This window comes from Onychostruthus taczanowskii, unplaced genomic scaffold (genome assembly GCF_017590055.1).
Source record: "Onychostruthus taczanowskii isolate IOZ18803 unplaced genomic scaffold, ASM1759005v1 scaffold27, whole genome shotgun sequence".
Lineage (NCBI taxonomy): Eukaryota > Metazoa > Chordata > Aves > Passeriformes > Passeridae > Onychostruthus > Onychostruthus taczanowskii.
This window is the reverse complement of record NW_024500017.1, coordinates 5,479,421-5,498,664: the sequence shown is the minus strand read 5'-3', so window position 1 is coordinate 5,498,664 and position 19,244 is coordinate 5,479,421. Positions and strand designations below refer to the sequence as shown.

The 19,244-nt window shown below is 42.5% G+C and overlaps 1 protein-coding gene across 1 annotated transcript in view; it reads right to left on the bottom strand.

The window, feature by feature from the left end:
- The window catches only part of FER1L6 (fer-1 like family member 6), a 66,194-nt gene extending 57,103 nt beyond the window's left edge, over positions 1-9,091 (bottom strand). The window contains exons 1-3 of the mRNA XM_041407571.1: positions 9,057-9,091; positions 925-1,007; positions 103-229 (exon numbers count right to left, since the gene is read on the bottom strand). Of these exons, the coding sequence (XP_041263505.1) occupies positions 103-229; positions 925-1,007; positions 9,057-9,091 (245 nt within the window). The remainder of the gene's footprint in view (positions 1-102; positions 230-924; positions 1,008-9,056) is intronic.
- Between the last annotated feature and the right edge of the window lie 10,153 nt (positions 9,092-19,244).

The following is a 19,244-nucleotide window of genomic DNA, read 5'->3' as shown; positions in this document are numbered from 1 at the left end:
TTTTCTGTCAGATGTTTTGTTCAAGGGTAATGCCTTTCCTGGGAAACAGGGATCTGGAAAAAATGTTTAGGGGGATGTTAGGTAAGATACATGAAGGAGCACCTTTTCCTATTTGGGCTTAAGGATCCAAAAGCACTGGATAGAGCATCACTGTTCATTAGGTCTTCCTCTACCTCTTCCTGTCTTCCAAGAGTGTCGTGGAGAAAATTTGCAATCTCGTCATGATCACCTGATGAAGGAAACAGACAAGGAAGTAAAACCCATGCCTGATTTCAAGCAACAAAAAGCTCACTTGGAGAAGAGCAGTGAATTATCATCATGAACTGAATATTTTATTTATTTGGGTATCCCAGTTAGAGATACTCTCGTGGTCTGTATCAAGCAGCATTGATTACAGCAGCAGCTCCCCTCCTGTGCAAAACCATTTCCCATATCCATGTGGCTGTAGTCACTCTCCTCACCCTGTGTGCACTCACAAGAGGCACACACACACTACTGAGTAAATCTGACAGCTTTATTGAGCCAGCCCATCCAGCCATCACAGCCTATGCAGGCTGTGTATTTATGGTTTCTAAAAGAAGCAGAACTTCCAGAGGCATTACACACTTGTAGTAAATTATCTACCTGTAAAGTAATAAAAAAAACCCTCAAAAATGTGCCATCTCTCTATGGTAAGAGGCAGGCTGACATTTTTAGTTTACTGTACCAGATAGAGCAGTATGAACTCACAGAATCTGAACCTGAACTTCATGAAACAGTTAATGCAAAAAGAATTAGCTCTGTTTATTTTGGAGCGGTAAGGAGTTTACTGCCTGTTTTATCAATGCTCAGCCTTGAGACACAATTCAAATGAGTTCACATGAAATCAGATCTAACATAATCCCCTGCCACCTGCTCATCCCTGTTGAAATTTATGAGGCTTACCCAATGCATCTTTGTTTGCAATAGTCAGCCCTTTCTCGCCTTTTTTCTTCTTCTTCAGCTTCATGCCAGCAAACAGCCCCTTTCTGGAAAAGTAGAGAAATTTTATCAGTGCAGTATTCTCAAACCTTTCTCTGTACTGGATTCTAATTTAACTCAAGGACCTGTTAAGAGGGAGTTTTGATTTCCAAGTAAGATCATTATATTCTGAATTTCCTTTTGTTGACAGCAAAAGAGAGAAAACTCTGACTTTTTGCTTCATCTGATGTAGTTTCTTTTTAAAATTTGGCCATGTACAGGCAAACATAACGTGACAAGAGCCAAAACTTCTGTTCAAACCAAGGTGGCAAGATGCAAAGAAAGGAAATCAAAGATAAATTTCCAATCTACTGACTTCCCACGCATGTAGCTCATTCCTTATGCCTGTGACAAGACCAGAGATAAAAGGCAGATTAGAAGATCCAGAACAAAGTCAGTTTTCCACTGAATTGAGATAAAGTAATTTGTGTAAATACCTTGGTCAGGACACACACCCATGGTATCAGTGGCACATACACCACATAATTTAAGTAGTTCTCACTCCCCTTCAGCAGCAAAGCAATGAACAAGCCTGAGCAAGGGCTGCTCCTCTAGCTGTGTTAGAGAGGTGTTTCTGCCTAGCATCAGCTTTCCGAGAAAATAAACATGCCACAGGTTTCAGAGAGAGAAACAATCTATGCTGCTGGAGAACCTTGTGCTATTAACAGTACTGACAAACCAACCAAGTGGTGAGAGGCAAACACAAAGGATTTTACATAACAGCAGCATTTTTCAGGTTCTTTGTTGGCCAAAAGCATGCAGTGACAAACATTCAGCAAATTTTCTTCCCCCTGTCATCAGAGGATTTATTTGCCTAAATTATTGTAGGTATAAAAATTTACCTGCAGAAGCACACAGTCCAAAGAGCCAAAACAAGCAGGCACCTACAAGCTGAGTAAATCTGATAGTGACCAGTGCTCAAACATCTGAAATCATCTGCAAACTCAAGCTGTGGAGGAAAAGATACTGGAAACTGGAAAGGGAAGTTGGTAATGTTTAAAGGTTGTATTCAGAGCAAGCAAATTAAGTTTACTGGCCAGCCCAAGAGGAATATCAGCAATGTAGGGATACAATAGAAGAAAATTCACGACTTTATGCCAAAGAATCCTAAAATCTGATCAGTATGAGTGGAAATGTAGCACCGAGACAAAAACAGGCCTCAAGCAAAGCAAGAGTCAGAGGGTGACTGCAGGAAATGGCCATTAATAAAACCTGATGTGTTAACTGGGCTGTATTCTATGATTCTTATGTTTACATAACACTTGAAACTGCCTAAAGACAGAACTGCAGAAGGTGCCACAGGGTAACAGAAAGAGAACTAGCCAGGCTTGGTGCCAAGAACAAAGTCCATCTTTGAAGTAAACCAGATTTCAGTCTCAGGTTTTTATTCTGTCAGAGGTTTGGGCACAAATGGCACCAGGCAGCATCTGAGCTCTCCTGCCCCCCTGTCCCCAGAGGTTACCTTAGCCAAAATAACCATGCAGAGATGTGTCCCTGGCCCCTGACCCCAGAGGTTACCTTAGCCAAGATAACCATGCAGAGATGTGTCCCTGGGCCCTGTCCCCTGACCCCAGAGGTTACCTTATTCAAGACAACCACGCAGAGATGCATCCCTCGACAGCACCAGAGAGGCAGCAAGCACAGGTCACTTGCAAGGCTCAGCAATGGGAGCAAAGAATGTGGGTTTCTTCAGCTGGAGGGCAGGGTGACGTTCTCTGTACATGGGATTTGCCAAAGAGAATCTTCTCTGTAAGGGTCTAAACTAAGTAAATAAAGTCTTCAGGGAACTGAATGAATCAATCCTTCACAACAGGCTCCATCACTTTGATGTGTAAACCACTTGTCAGCCAGTGTCAGTGTGCACACCTGTAGGAATGGGCCCCTTGTTGATGAAGGAACCAAATTATCTTTTGTCTCCTTAAAAAGGAAAAACACCCAGAAGTTTCTCTCCTCAATTTGGTAAAAAGACACCTCATAAGACCTTCAGGACTTCACCTTAAACTTAGGGCTGCCAATTGGACAGAAGGCAAAAAGTCCTGCCTAGGTAATTCACTAGAAAAATAAGAGAATAAAGGAAATAATTGCTTTTGTGAAGTGTTTTATCAAGAGCAAAAACCTCTTGCCCCTAGCTCGAGTTTTCTCTGTAAGAGCTTTGTTATTTTGGCTTTTATTAAAACTTTTCTCTTTCCAACACTACCTCAGATGCCATCCTGCTGATTTTATGCCATTCCAGGCAGCAGAGCTATCTCAGGTGTGAGAGGTTTCTCTGAGAGCTCATAAGACCTGGCTCAAGGAGAAAACCCATCACACCCTAATACTGTGCACATGGGTAACATCCACACTGCTTAATATAACCAGCTAGGCTTCCTGAAAGTGTTCTGTAGATATGCTTTTTGTGGTAGGCAGTTTGTTCTCATGGAAGGAATAAAAGAAGTAAACTTTCTTCAGATTTCCACAAGATATTCTTCCCTGCAGTTTTGACATAAATTCAATCAACTGTTGAAAACTTGAAAATTATTCCATCCCTTCTTCCCCAAAATGGTGTAAATTTTAACAAGAGAAAGTTTGGACCTTCTACTCATTTATACCAGATTTGAATGACTCCAAAGTTATCCATACCAATCTCTATCCCTAAGCCAGGCATAAAACTTTGCGCCACCTCTAGGTAAACCCCAAATATATAGTGAGGAAAGGTCTCCCGTGTTCCCCCAGGACCTCCTGACTATCAGTGAGGCACAAACATGGGAAATCAGGAGAGACTTGGGGTGCAGAAAAACTCGTTCACCTGTCATGGACCTGTGGGGAGGTTGGAGGTTGCTAGTGTTGAGGCATTACTCACAAACTTCAGCAAAGATTTAACCCCCACATGCTACATAATGCACAAATAGAGGTTTTGCTCCTCACAGAATCCTACAAGCTAATTTGAGATAGAATAAAGCAATTCCATGCCGATGAAAGAATTCTTACAGGCTACAAAGAGGTTTCCTGTTTTAAGTGCTTTGATTAGAAGCAATTAAAAATCAGCCATCTCAGCTTATCAAGAATATTTCTTGGTTCAAAGAGGACTGAGTGTCCCAGCTCCTTCACATGGGGATTGTAAAAACATCTGAAGTTAGGGGAACTTTTTGTTTTCTGCATATGCACAGTACAATATGGACCTTGTTTATGACTATGATTCATTGAGGCTTTCCTGATATAAATAGTAAATAAGAGTAGTAAATCAACCATACCACAGCATTTTCCTATACTCAGACCGTGTTGAATTTGCACCTCTGTAAACACAAGGGTTCATTTCCTGTTGTCAATGCCACAGGACCACCGAGTCTCTGAATTAATTTTCATATCTTAAAAAAAGACTCACAAATTTCATTCTCCTCTTGTCAAGGTTCATTCATGGCAGCGTCCAGCTTTCCAAAAATTGCTTTCATGTTCTTTCTTTTCATCTAAGCTGTCACTGAGGCTCTGTGTTCACTTCTTGCACTGCATAATGTTCCCTTAGATCCAATAATTGCAATTTGCAGACTAATTTAAAGCAAAGTTGGCAAAAAAAAAAATACACTTCAGAGCTGTCAGCATGAGAGTTCAAATGACCTTACTAATACTGAACCTCAGAGTTCCTCCACATTGTTTAATGTAGTATTTTCTTCCAGTAAAATCTTTCAGAAGTCTGTGTGCTTGAAGAGTTGTGTCAAGAGGAGACTGGCTTCCTGCTGTGGGAATGGTTACAGCCATCCAGAGACAAGCAGGCACTTTAAGGAAGGCACTTATCTACCTCCCTCTAGGCACTCACTGTGGGGTGGCAGAAAACACTTCATCACTAATCAAGTTGGAAGAATAAACGGGGCCATTTAAACACAGGCATGTGTAGCTCGAGGAGGGACCTTCTGTCCCTTCCTCCGTGCAGTTTTCCAGAACTCAGTCAGACAAAACCCAGACTTGGGCTTAGCTACATTAGACCAAGATATTTGTCAAGTTCCGTTTTTGTAGCGTTGGGATGCCCTTCCCTTGTGCAGGTGTGTGAGCTGTGCTCCTGGAGGGCAGAGAGGAAAGAAACCGGGGGGTGAGGGCTGGACACACAGAGGACAGACAGAGATACCAAGCCTGTTTTATCCAGCACCTCTCCCAAGACCACCCAGTTCTCACATGGACAGGCTGAGCCCTTATTGGAGCAGCTGCCCTGCTTTTTCCCCAAGTCCCTTCCTCCCTGGAAGCAGCAGTCTTAGCAAACCTTTTGGAACCATCAAAATTACTTAGTTCAGTGATGATCAAAGGTTTGTGCACCTCAGCTCTGAGCCAACTCAGTTTCTCAAGACTGTAAGCCATGGGCACAGTGATTGCCTTGGCTAAGGAAGCAGAAACTGAAGAAAGAAGAAAAAAAAAACTTCTGCCTTCCTACACACAAACATAAAACTTGGTAGGTGAGGTTTTATCTTTGGATTTTATTATTTGCCTTTTCTAAGATGTCTTGGTGGGGTTTTATTAAGCTCCTTAAAATTCCACTTCTTTCAATGGAAGTTCATTTTCAAGAGAGTCTTTCAGTAGATCAAACAACACTGCACTAGATGAATAATTATCTACACATGAGTAGTTTTAATTTCCATGAAATAAACACAAGTTCTCTAAGTTATAAAAATGTTACTTCTTTTCATTTCAAATGAAACAAAAAAAAAAAAAAAAAGAAACAACAAACTTGAAATGTAGGAATGACTCTTGGCTCATTTTAACACTCCCACAATATGTACTAGTCAAGGAAATTATCTCATAACTTAAATCCTTTTTTCCAAAGAATAAAATATAATTACAATACAAAGATGTGCTTCAAAATGAAAAGTCTAATAAATCTAAAATAGTCACAAAAACACAGTTGGTTAATTCATAACCATTTTTTATTAAGACATTATATAATTTGTGATAATAAATGAAGTCCCAGAGAAGAAATCTATTGCACTATATTTAATTATCAAGGAGGGCCAAATAAAAGAAATTCTGTGATCTTGGGCATATATAAAGCAAAAAAAAAAATCTTAATGAATGGTTAAAATGTATTCATTGCATGCCTTCTTTTCTCAGGATTATAGAAGTTAAAGGAAGACTTAATTCATTTAATTCACTCTGTTTCCCGTGCAGGGTTGCTTTATTCAATATCCTGTCAGATCTTTCATCCTGCGTCAGCAAAGAACCTCCCTTTATCCCCAAATTAATTATTTCTGATGTGGTTCTTTCAAAGCTTGGAGCTTTTACGAGTTGTCTTAACTTGTTTACACTTTTCCTGATTTCCCCCTGGTTCTGCTGTTTTGACAGGTCCAAGGATTTGCAATAGGAAAGCTTCAGCTCTTCAAGAATGTGAATACAGAATCCTGTATGACAAGCTGCAATTTAAAAAAACAGCTGTGGCAGCCACAGGTATCTGTTCTGAATCTTGGGGTTTTTCCTATCTATGTGACACTGTGACTTTACATGTCTTGTCTGGACTGTTAATATCTCCTCTGTAAGAAAAGAAAATTGCAAGTTGACAATACAGTGGTGAGGATTAGTTACACACTGGCTCTGTGCATTCAAGAACAGGCTCTAAAATAGCTATTCAGGAGAAATTCTGCTGTCTTTGTGGATATTTCTGTGTGAAACTTCTGTTTCTGGCACTGCAGCAGTCAAAATTTGATATTAGCCATTAGAAAGTATAAGAAATTAAATTAAAAAGTGATAGGGAACCTCTTATGCCACTAAATTACTGCATTTTGGCAACAGCTTGCTGCTTTGTCTTCCCATCTCAAAAGGAACCTAAAACTGAGCAAAGCAGTGAAAACACTGTGAGGTGTGATCAAAAGAGGGTCCTGGCATAGTCTATTTAGCACAAGAAAGAGATGATAGCTTGAGCTTTTCAGGTGGTGCAGTGAGGTAAAAATAATGAAGTATGCCTGAGAATGCTGAACTGGCTACCAAACACTAGAAGATGGTCCTGGAGTCATCCTGGTGGTCTCTGAATTAGCAGCTTGGTGTGCAGCATCAGTTAAAAGCATCCACACCATGCTGGGTGTTGTCAGGATGGGTGTCAGAAAGAAAGGAGTGAGTGTCAGCTTGCCTCTAAAGCACTAGTGAACCTACACAAGGTCATTGCACAGGATCACAGAATAAATCAGTTTAACATCTCGCATTCTGTGTGCAGCTTTGGTCTCCATATCTCAAATAAGGCAACAGGGTTAGAGTAGGCACAGAAAAAAAGGTAGGAAAAGTCAGTTTATGACAGACTGAAGTAGCTGTAACTCTTCATTTGGAGAGATGACTGAGTGGCAATTGGATGAAATTTTATAAATTTAAACTGGCAAATAGGGTGAAAGCACAGCTGCTTCTTACACAGCATAACAACACAACACTAGAATGAGGATACACTTGATGAAACAAGCCTGAAAATACTAAAAGGACTGGATGGGGATGTATCCATTAACACTCATGATAAAAATGTTCTGGATGCTAAGGAGAATGGAACACAAAGTGCCCAGGCTCATGTGCTCTCCCTGAATATCCCATCCTTTTACCACTGCTGGAGAAGAGCATAGTGCCAGATGGATATGGGATCTGATCTCATAGGATGTTTCTCCTGTTCTGGTCATTCCCTGATCATAAATACCAAATCCATGCATGGCTGGGTCACCTGGCATGGATTTGAATCAGGTATGGGTTCATTATCATGTTTCTGTCTGAATTATCAAAGCATACATACATAAGCTTTTGCCAAAATTATACCTAATCCAACATAAAACCTGATAGTGAAAAAATGAATCCATTCTTGAAGCACACTTGAGCAGGAAGGTGAATTCATTCCAAATTATCAGAGCCTCATGTGATCCCCATGTCTGAGAGGCATCTGAGTTTACTATATTGTTTAACCACAGCTGAAGTGTTCTTTGGAAGTGAGCTATAAAATAATGAGTGACATGGAAAGATGGATAGAGAAGGAGAGTCTCAGTTTCACTCCCCAGACCACAAAACCACAGTGCTCAATGACATTATCAGGCAATAAGTTTAAAACAAATGAGGGTGTGAACAAATGAGGTATTCTTCAGTGAGACACATAAATCACACAGTGCAAAGAAGGTTGTTGAGTTAGAGAATTCAAGGACATTCAGGCACATTTATGGAGTTTTGTGGGCAGAGGGTCTGGTATCCATCCAGCTCATAAACTAAGTGTATGAAACTGCTGAGAGCCTTGCTCATACCAGTTTCACAAACTGTACTTCCAGTTATCCACCTTTGGCCCTTCTTGGCAGGCAGAAACTAGTTTGACACAGTTGCTTCCATGTTTTTCAGCATTTTCATTAAAAAAATTATTTCCCTAGATGCAAAAGAGGAAATACCAGGTCTACTGATATGCACTCTGAGCAACCTATAATTTGAACTTTTGAATTGTGCCACATTCTCCACAAATGATCTAAAACTCTAAACTCTGAGAAGGCTTCAGGAAGAGCAGTACCAGAGCACAGTATCTCTGCAAACACTGGCCATCTACCCTGGCACATAAAGCCCCGATTCTTCCAAACCCTGTCCCTCCTGCAGAAAACCAAAGACTTTTTATTGACACATTCAGCATCCTTATGCATCATGAGTCATGACAACAAGGAAGCCACATCCTGGACAGGTGCAAATTAGTGGTCATATTCAACAACTTTTCTCATGTCAATACACAACAGCTGGGTAACAGATCTACTGAATACTAACACAGACCTACAAAATAAAGAATGCAGTTGTTACATGCAGAGAGGTCCTTTCTTTTGTTCCTGCACCTCTTAGAGTTCTTTATTCCCTCTACAGGGATCTTCACCCCTCACCTGGTGAATTGTGAAAGACTTCCCATGACTTTGTGCACTCAGAAATTATTAAAGACAGCACAAGGCATTATGGACAAGATTTTGCCAGGAATAATAATTACACCCCCCAGGAGCAGCTAAAACAAGCATTAAAGGACTTGTTGATTTTCTTTTCCTTCAAGAAAAAGTCTTCAGTTATAATTAGCTGAATTTAATTTAAACCTTGGAAGAATTTCCTGAGGGTATTAGACATACCTGTGGGACCGAGGTACCACTGTTGAGGGCTCCATCCTGCTGTTTTTCTTTCAGTCTCTACCTTTTACATTGTGAACAGGCATTCTGAGCTTATAGAACCAATTAGGCTGGAAAAGACTTCTAAGACTATCAAGTCCAACCATTAACCTGAGACTGCCAAATTCACCACTAAACCATGTCCCTGAGTGCCACATCTGCAAGTCTTTTAAATACTCCAGAGATGGTGACTCAGCCTCTTTCCTGGGCAGCCTCTTTCATTGCTTGATAACCCTTTCAGTGAAAAATTTTTTAAAATATCCAATCTAAACCCTCCCCGGTCATATTTGAGGCTGTGTCCTCTTGCTCTATTTGCATTTAAGTTTGCTTCTTGCTGGTAGCAAATGTGGTGGCTGGTTAGTCAATCTGGTAAACACTGAACAAGAACAAAGATTTATCTCAGTGCAAACATGAACTCCTCTTGCTCTGCAGAGATCTGCAGGAGCCAGTCTGTTGTGGAAGCCATGCACTGCTCATGAACAGCTCTGAGCTAAGAGGCCAGCAGGCTTACCACACCCACCAAGACACCTTGCAAAGTTTAGATTTCAGACAGTCTTAGCAACCACTCTCTGAAAAAACAGGCCTATCTAAAGTATTCTTGTATTTGTGCTCACTTCTTTTTTAATAAGGACATAATTTCTTTTTCTCTGTTTTCTTTTTCCACCAATAGCTTGCCTAACTTCTCTCTATAGCAGCTCAAGGTACAAGGCTCTGGATAGGGGTTCCTCCTTCTAGTCCGCTAACCTCCCCAACTCAAAGGCTTCAAATCTGTTATTCTTAGTTAATAAACCATCATATAAGTCACAGCTCCTGTCTTGTAAGTATATCTGCTTCCTTGACGTTTCCTCTTGGACACACTTCAGTCCTTGCGGAGAACAAATTACAGAGGCACAAGACCACTTTTGTTCTGCACTTCTCAAATACAGTTTTCACATTGTTCTTAACCTTGTGTGATGGGAGCTGGCCTTTAAAGAGGACACTCTGTTACTGTGAGGAGAACATCTCATTAAGGACACCTTTGGAATTAAACATTTGAACCCCAGCAGAATTGGGAATAATGGGATTCATTATTCCCAAAATACATCATTAAGATCCCTGCAGTGATGAAGTACCCATAGCACATGATGTATCAGTAATTTTGCTGACATGAAAAATGCAGAGAAATTAAACTACAATTGGCAGCTTAACCCAAGCCATCAACCAGGGTCAACATTTTCTATCCTTTTGTTTCTTTCAGTGGAATTTGGGGAGATGGCTGCCTCTGAAGGACAGGCTTATTTGCTCTTCTTCGGTTGAAGAAGATTCCAGCCTAGCTGTCCAGAAGCTGCCCTGCCTTTCACCAGCATCCATCACAACTCTTGTTTGACTTAAGTGATTGCTCTACTCAAAGAAGAAATGGTAATTAAATCAGATCTCTCATATGCTCCTGTATCTTTAAAAAGCATATGCAAAATTCCCTTTTTTCCACTGGAGCAGAAAATTAATGCTTCTTTTTTTCATTCATCCTTCTGAATTCTGCAATTAGCCCTGAGTTCTTGTGCTGGCTTTTACTGAGGATACTCTTCTTCAGTTCCTTTTCTTACTTTTTCTCATCTATCTTGTCTTTCCCAGTTTTAGGCAGTGATGTGCCTATGCCACAGGAAGATAATGTTGCTTTACCTATCTACTTCCTTTAAAAGGCTCAATAACTTTCCCATTAGAAAGCATGAGCTACACTAAGGGAGGAACTGGGACATGGATAATAGAAGATAACAGCATACCCTGGTCCTAAATGAAATCCCTCTTCCTAGCACCCTGCTCCTAGACGAAATCCTAAACACCAGGAGAGGTCAAGGAGCCCTTTCAGTGGAGGTGTTGCTCACAGTCTGCTAAAAAAAGAAATTCTTTCTTACAGGGCTGAATTGAGAAATTATTCATGACCTGCACAGAATGCTTTCACTGTCCTGTCCTAGAAATTGCAACCAAGTATGCAGAACTGGCATCTCTGCAGGAGAAAGCTGCCAGGGAGAAAGTCCTGGGCACCCAAGCACACTTAGTGGATGATCAGTTTTGTTCACCAACATCCTGTCAGGCAACCAAACTCTGCTTACCTCTCCAGACAGCTTCTCTGGCAGGCTACAAGCCCCCTACACCATCCAGGTCTCAAACAACTTGTTTCCTGACTGGGCAAACCTTCCCATAAGACCTGAAATAATCCAATAGCATCCCCTTTGCTCAGCTGGACATGGTAGCTCTGCGTTGAGGGCTCAATTAGCATTTGAGTGGCAAAAGCTGAGGTAGCATTCAGCAGCTACCCTGACCTAATTATCTTTCTTTTCTTTTCTTTTCTTTTCTTGAAAGTAGAGAGTAAGATTGTCTTGGCTGTTTCATTTTCTATAGGAAATGTTTTCAGACTTATGAAGTTTAACAGTTAAGATTCAGTGTGGAAAGAGGTGCAAATCAGCCTTCAGGCCATATGGGATGCTTGCCTTGAGCTGCCAACAGGGCTTTTTTAAGTGGATGTAAACATGTACACTGCTCCTCAGTCTATGTGCCTCCAGACTGGCAAGGTTGGCAAGAAATCTCACAGATTGTTTTATAGCTGAGCACTGTAACAGCAAGGAAAGGCTGTGAGGGTGGCATCTCCTGTTCTTGTTGCTATAAGGACCACGTTCCAGGTGCAACTTCAGCCCATGTTTTCTGAAGTTTATGTTTCCAGATCTGCTGTGCAGCAAGTAGGGCAGAAGCAGGCTCCATGTGTGTATCTATACATACTCTGAAACCAAGCCATGTTTGCAGAGCACATGGGGCAATGGAGAGCCTTTTTCCAGGAACTACCCTTTCCATTTACTACTGCTCACTAGAAAAGCCATGGGTGCCATGTAGAAGCTATACATTAAATTAGTGAAATCAGACCATGAGATCCTTTCTATCTGTATGACTGCATTACTGACAATCCCATTCCTCTCACCCTTTGCTAGTGAAACTAAAAACTCCTCAAGGAGTTTTCATCAGAGACTTTCAGAGACTCTGTGAGACTATCAGACTTTCTGTGACTGTACCCTGACCCAAACACAGCGGGGTGCTGGTCTTTACCTGCCATTGTAACAAAGACAGTGAAACACGTCACCATAATAACCCTGGTGATTGCTGTGGCACACAGGGAATGCAGGATGAGGGGCACTGTCCCTGTGGTTGGGAGAGCAGGCTTCAGGGTGGTGGTAGCCAAAAGTGAAACTTTCATCACCAGCTGGTTAACAGCATCCTATTAAAATTGATGGAAGACAAAGGGGCAGTTTCCAGCTGTGGTGTTCATACAGGAAAGCAGCAGCAAAGAGCCCTACAGAAACTTTGCCTTCACCAGCTGCCCATCCCAGATCACAAAACACATCACAAATCACTGCCTGAGGGGGAACACTTTCCTGAGCCTTGCCCCCTTTCTCCCCTCCCTTAATAAATCCAACCTCAGCAATACTTGTTAAAATAATAGTTTTCCCACTGTGCTCCAAGTTCAGCTTTGTGTCTCCCATTCTCATCCAGCAGGAACAGCCCTGCACCAGCTGTGAGCCTCAACTCACCAGCCAGGCAGCACAGGACAGTAGTCCCTCTGCCTGATGGATTGCTCTGTGCCACAGGAACAGAAGGACAGAAAGTTCTGGCATGTTCATTTTATGAATCTGAGGCTGAACAGAAACTCCCTTGTATTTACAGAGTGGGTGTTTCTCTGAGCTGCCTGATAAATCAAGGTGGGGGCTGTGCCCAGCACCAAGTAGTAGGATACTTGGCAACTCAGGAGTGTCAAGAAATAGAAAGCTTACATAAGGGGAGGTTTTCAATAAGTCAATATGTTGAAAAAGTGACTCAGCCCCTCTCCTGTCATAAAAAAAGTAGACCAGACCTGGGCTAAGTCCAGCCTCTAGTGGAAGACCAGGGATGAGAAGAAAGTTGAGATACACAGTCTGTTTCCAGCCTCATTCCTGCCATGTCAATAAAGCTGTGTGGTTTTGAGTGATCTCTTCAGTTGATGGATTTAAAAGCTGTACCTGTCCCATGGGAAGAGCATCAGACTTCAGTAGTGTGAAAAGTGCTCTGATCAAACCATGGCATTTATAGAGATGGGCTGGTGTGTCTGAGGACACAATGGCTCCTCCCAACTACCCTGGGCACTTAGTGATCCACATGTTTGCATGTTTTGTGTTTGGTTTCTTTAATGGGTGCAGAATATTGCTCTCAATCACCTCTGAGACCCTGAGGGACTTGGTGCCCTCTGTTCCCCTGAGACAGGTGGTAGATGCCCCATCTCTACATTCAAGGACAGGCTGGACAGGTGCCTGAGCAGCCAGATCTAGGTGAAGGTGTCCCTGCCTATGGGAGGGCAATGGGAGCAGGTGACCATTAAAGATCTCTATCAACCCAAACCATTCTGTGGTTCCAGATGGGACCAAACTGGGCGTGTTGCTGCCAAATGCAAGCAGATATAAACAGTGACTTCATTTTGTGGCAAGTCAGAGAACAGGAAGCATAAATTGTCTGCTGACAATTGTATGCTTTGAGGGAGTCCTCAAAGCACAGGAACAACCTCTTTTGGAGAAAGTGATACTTGCTTAGAAAAAGGCATTAAATAGGATGTCCACTCAGCAGGTATAAATTGGTCTGTTCTCTCAGTGACTGGGTAGCCCCATAAATGGGATTTCTCTAATTTTTCAGACAAGAATACAGATGTCAAAACCAATACAGAATCATCTAACTAATGATCCAGCTGAAAAGAAATAAAGAGGTTTAATACAGCCAAGTATAAAGAGCAGAATTGGGCTTTTATAAGTGATGCTGCAAAGCTGGCCGAGGGCCAAGAGAAGTGCAGATGTGGAAGTGGCTGTACAGGGCCACAGCAAGAGCATTTCCAAAATGCTTCCTACAGTTTTAGGGAACAGGCTGCAGGGTGGTCACACAGGGATGGAGAGTCAGAACCAGCTGGCCACTGCAAGACCTGGCTGGTGTGGGGCAATGCTGTTGGATTACCCTCAGTGAGTGGATTTCTTCCTGAATATTGAACAGATGGTTGCTTTGGTGTAAAGGAAAACATTTCAAACTTGAGAAATATAATATGTGCTTGTGGAAGTGAAGTATTACATTCAGTGCCCTGCTCAGGGGGACCTCAGTGTTCTGATACCATCCCTAACTCAATCTTTTAGCACTTGCTTTACTAAAAAAATTTATTTCAGGGAGATAAGGGCATACAAAAGGGTGGAGGGAGTGTTACTCAAGAGCCCTGAATTGTAATCCCAGCTTTGCTCAAGGCAAGTGAGCAGCTGCTGGAAGGTCTCTGTGCCCCTGCTTCCCCTTCCACCTCCCTGCTTGTACAGCAGGTGTTGCAGCATGGCTCAGGCAGCACAAAGTGACTCAGACCCCACTAGTGCCCTTGATTCTACTCCTGCAGCCATAAAAATCTACTGTATCTGCAGAAGTAATGAAGCATCAGTGACAGACTTAGGCTGTGCTGGTCTGTAAAAGAAACCTGCTCAGCTGCCAAGTCACAGAGCAGTCTTAGTGCCAGGTCAGCCAGGAGGGGTCTGTAACCTGCCTACAGTCATGATGATACCTGATTTAATGGGTTAAAACAAGCCTGGGGCAGGAGCTGTTCCTGAGCAAGCCTTGTTCTGTGAAGCCAGGCAGACAAGCATCCCTTGCTGAGCCATTTCTCACAGGCAGTGTCTCAACCCTTCCCAGGCCATGCCAGATCTCAGTATTCAGCCCAGGCTTTGCAGCTCAGTTGTGCAATCTACCTCTCCCCAGGGGGCTTGTCATTTTACAGTGCTCACAATATACCTAGTCTTTGACTTTCCAAAGTCCATTAGCAAGATTTGTCAGCAAATTATTGTGGAGCTAGAAAAGAAGAGGAATCATAAATCCCACCTGGGTGCACCTGGCCCACAATATGCTTTGGATGTGGTTGTCAAACCCAAGCCAGAGGTTAGTCTCTTGTCAAGGTATAAGTTAAATCACAGTGGTTTAATTCCTCTCCCTCCCTTGCATTCCTGGTTATAGAAGGCTGCCTGGGCCATGAATATGAAACACACTTCTGGCTGCCCTATTTTGTACCAAGGCCTGTCAGTGCCAAAAGCAGTTCTGTGAGCTCTCACATGCTCTGATGGGCAAACAAGGCTCTGCCCTCTGACCAGTACAGCTATCAGAACTCATGACCAAAAAATACAGCCCACCAATATAGCCCCAAGAATTCTGTCTGGGTCATCACCCTCCAGTGATGGCACAAGTTATACTGTGAATGTCAATTGAACAGTAACATCTGCAAAGATGCTTCTGCTTTATCAGTAGATTGTCTGCACTGGAATGTAACCATTGCCTGGTGGGCAGGGAAGTGTTAATCCCAAATAAATCCTTTCTGACATAGGAACAAAACCAGACTGTTTGCTGAGGGAAGTGGTCAGCATCCCAGTTTATCCCACACACACTGTGGGATTCTCTACCAAGCAGACATGAAGTTCAAACACTGCTCAGGAGGACAAGCAGTCTGGTTTCCATAAACAAAAAGCACAAAGCAGCTCTGAAGTCAGTACATCTGGCACAGAGCTGCTTTTTTATTCCAGCCTCAGAAAGATTGTAGCTCACCTTACCAAGACAAGTACAGACACCCAGTAGCAGGGGTCCTGGTGGGCAAATGTGGAGGATAAGGAATGTACATTGCCCTCCCAGAGTTTTACCAAAAGCTACTGACAATTCTTGAGCACATAATACAGTTCTCTCTTTACAAATGCCTATGTGTAGGTTAAAGTTATGATTTTTGCATAGCCTGCGGAGTGACAATATTTTTTCACTTCCTGTGTCCCTGTGATTCCACACTGCCAACATTAGATCTCTTTTCTTTTTAGATTTCTTCCTCCATTATAAATCTGTTCTTATTGTCCCTACCTCAGTTCCAGTCCAAAAAAGAGAAAAGACCATCACTGACTAATGTAAAAGATGCTCCTAGATGAAGAGGCAAGCAGCTTGTTATTCTGACATTTCTTGAAACAGGATGAGTATGTCACTTATCTTAAAGAGCAAAGGACTCTTATTTCTGGCTCAGTGGAGCTGTAAAATGCTAAAGTTTACCAGTCACATATTCCAGAATAACCTCCTGTTCTGCAAAACTTTCAAATTAATCTTCAGTATGATTTTAGAGGATTATCTCCATAACAAGCAGATCTTTTGAAAACCAGAAGAGTGAATGCTGCCTTCAGCATTTCTACAGATATCAAGTTTAAAGGGAGTATTTTATGGAATAGCTGCTGCAGTAATTGTGCTCTGGTCCAGACAGCAATCATTGCAAGGTGATTTTCAGTATACATAGCCTGTGCCCTGCCAGGTCAAAAAACCCCTTTATTCTCCAGCCCTGAACAAGTCATGAGAGAGACAGAAAAACAACAATGCCTTGAACAATTACTTATGGAGCATGAGGATAATTGCCTGTGGAAATCCCAGGGAGCCTCCAAAGGCTATGAGTGGGACACAGGGCTGCTGCCACCCAGCACCAAGTGACCCTCTGGAAGTGCTGATCAGTGCCACACTACACGTGTGTTCTGGGTTATGATGGCAGGCAGCTAAACACCACACAGCCACTCACTCCCTGCCCCTCACTGGAGTGGGGGAGAGAACAGGAGAAAAAAGGGAACACTCTTTTGTTGAGATAAAGAAGTTTAATAGGACAAAAATGAAGGGGAAGAAATAATAATGATAATAATGATAATGATAATCATAATGTTATTTTGATTGTGATTGTTATTGTTATATACAGAACAAATTATGCACGATGCAGTTTGCTCACCACTCACTGACTGCTACCCAGCCAGTCCCTGAGCAGCAGGTCAATTCCCCCTGCAGGTCAATTCCTGACCTGCAGTCAATTCCCGCACTATACTGTTCAGCATGATGCCATATGGTTTGGAATATCCCTTGGATCAGCTGGGGTTAGCTGTCCTACATGTGTCCACTAACAACTTTTTGTGCACCTCCAGACTCCTCACTGGCAGGGCAGTGTGAAAAGCTGAAAAGTCCTTGACAGAGTGTAAGTACTTCTCAAGAGCAACTAAATCAGTGTGCTACCAACATTATTCTCAATCCTAAATCCTAATCTTGCAACACTGTACCAGCTACTAACTGTACCCTAGCTGAAACCAGGACTATGTGCTTCACGCTGATGCTGTAAATTCCTTTAAACTGGACTAGAAATGGGTCTTCTCTGATGCTGCAGCAACTCACTTTCCATTTGCTACCAGAAAATCCAAACTTGTAAAAAGAAAGTGTGTAACCAGTCCAGATTTTCCACAAAATCACCCTTTAGCTCAAAGACAGTTTTATCTTTTAAAGGACAGGGCCTGAAAGTCCTGGACAAATATCTTCTCTCTCACCTTTTACCACAGCCATCAATATAACATTGTTTATCAATTTTACTCCTTTGTTTCACTGTTGCTAGGGGAAGCTTCTCCAATAAAGGCTGTATAAAATGTCTAGAACATTACTAATGCCTACGGTAATATCTTTATGTCAATATTCCTGTCTCATCAATGTCCTTGAGAGCATCCTCCCTTCACAGGGTGGAACTCAAGAGAGTTTGCTGTTTGGGGTATGAGTCATACTATCAAAAATAAGCACATTTGGTTGAACCAAGTTCTTTCGGTTATTGCAGTATTTATTAAGATGTTTGGAAGCCATCAAGTTACTGCAATTGTCACAAGTCTTGTTAGCGTCAGAGATGGAAACAGCTGGCAAAGATATCTGTCCATGCAGTCTAGCAAGAAGCCTGTCTCCACATAAAAATTGATCCTCTTGTGAGGAATCAGGTCTGCATCAAATTTCATTCATATTTTACCAGGACTATTGAATAAAGAAGAAAAGCAAACAAACTTGAAAGAAGATACAGATTATTATACGAAGAAAGATTGCTGGAGGAATTACTAATACGCCCTTTGTAAACAAACATACAGAGGAATAATTAATCTTCTATTCACAGAATAGTAGGTCAGTTTGGGTTGAAAGGGAACTTTGAAAATTATTCAGCCCAACCCCTCCACCAATGACAGGGATATTTTTCACCAGACCAGGTTTCTCCAAGCCCTGTCCAACCTGGTCTTGAGCACTTCCCAGGCTGGAGGATCTACAGTTCCTCTGGACAATCTGCTCCAGTGTCTCACTGCCCTCCTTGAAAGGATTCTTTCTTATGTCCAATTTAAACCTACTGACTTTCAGTTCAAAACCATTCCCCTTTGTCCTGCCACTACAGGCCCTGGTAAAAAGTATTTCTTTGTTTTTCTGTAAGTGCCCTATGTACATTGAGAGGCTGCAGTAAGGTCTCCCTTGACCTTTCTCTTCTCCAGGCTGAATAACCTCAACTCTCTCAGCTTTTCTTCACAGGAGAGGTGCTCCAGCCCCCCATCATTGTCATGGCCTCCTCTGGACCCTCTCCAAGAGTCTTTTTTATGGTGAAGGCTTCAGAGCTCGACACAGTGGGGCAGGGGACTGCAGGTGGGCTCTCACAAGAGCACAGCAGAGGGGAAGAATCACCTGCTGGCCATGCTTATTGTGATGCAGACCAGGGCATGCTTGGCTTTCTTGATGGCAAGTGCACATTGCCAGCTCATGTCCAATATTTCACCAACCAAGATCCCTAAGTCTTTCTCCTCAGGCCTGCTCTCAACCCACTCAATCTGCAGTTCTGATATTGGGGGATGCTCCAACCCATGCACAGGACCTTGCACTTGGCCTTTCTGAACTTCATGAAGTTCACATAGCCCCACTCCCCAAACCTGCCCCTCTGGATTACATCCCTTCCCTCACGTGACCCAGATGCAGCTAGGTGCTGTCTGCAAACTTTCTGAGGGTATTTGTATGACCCAAAGAGGAAAGCAATATATTCCTGAAGTAATTTTCCATATCCACTATTTCAAAACTTTTTCATCCCTAACACAACTGCTTTGCTTTTCTTTGTGCTGCAGTTCCTAACAGAGCTACAGAGCTGTAGTGAACAGGAATAAAGCTCCAAACGAGAAATAAAGGCCCCCACTATGTTCACCATTACTGGGGTTGAGGGAGGGAGCCAGGGTTTGGTCCCAGTGCATCTTAGCAGGCAGGATCCTCCTAGCAGACCAGTGGAGACAGACAGGCTTCTCCAGAGAGCAT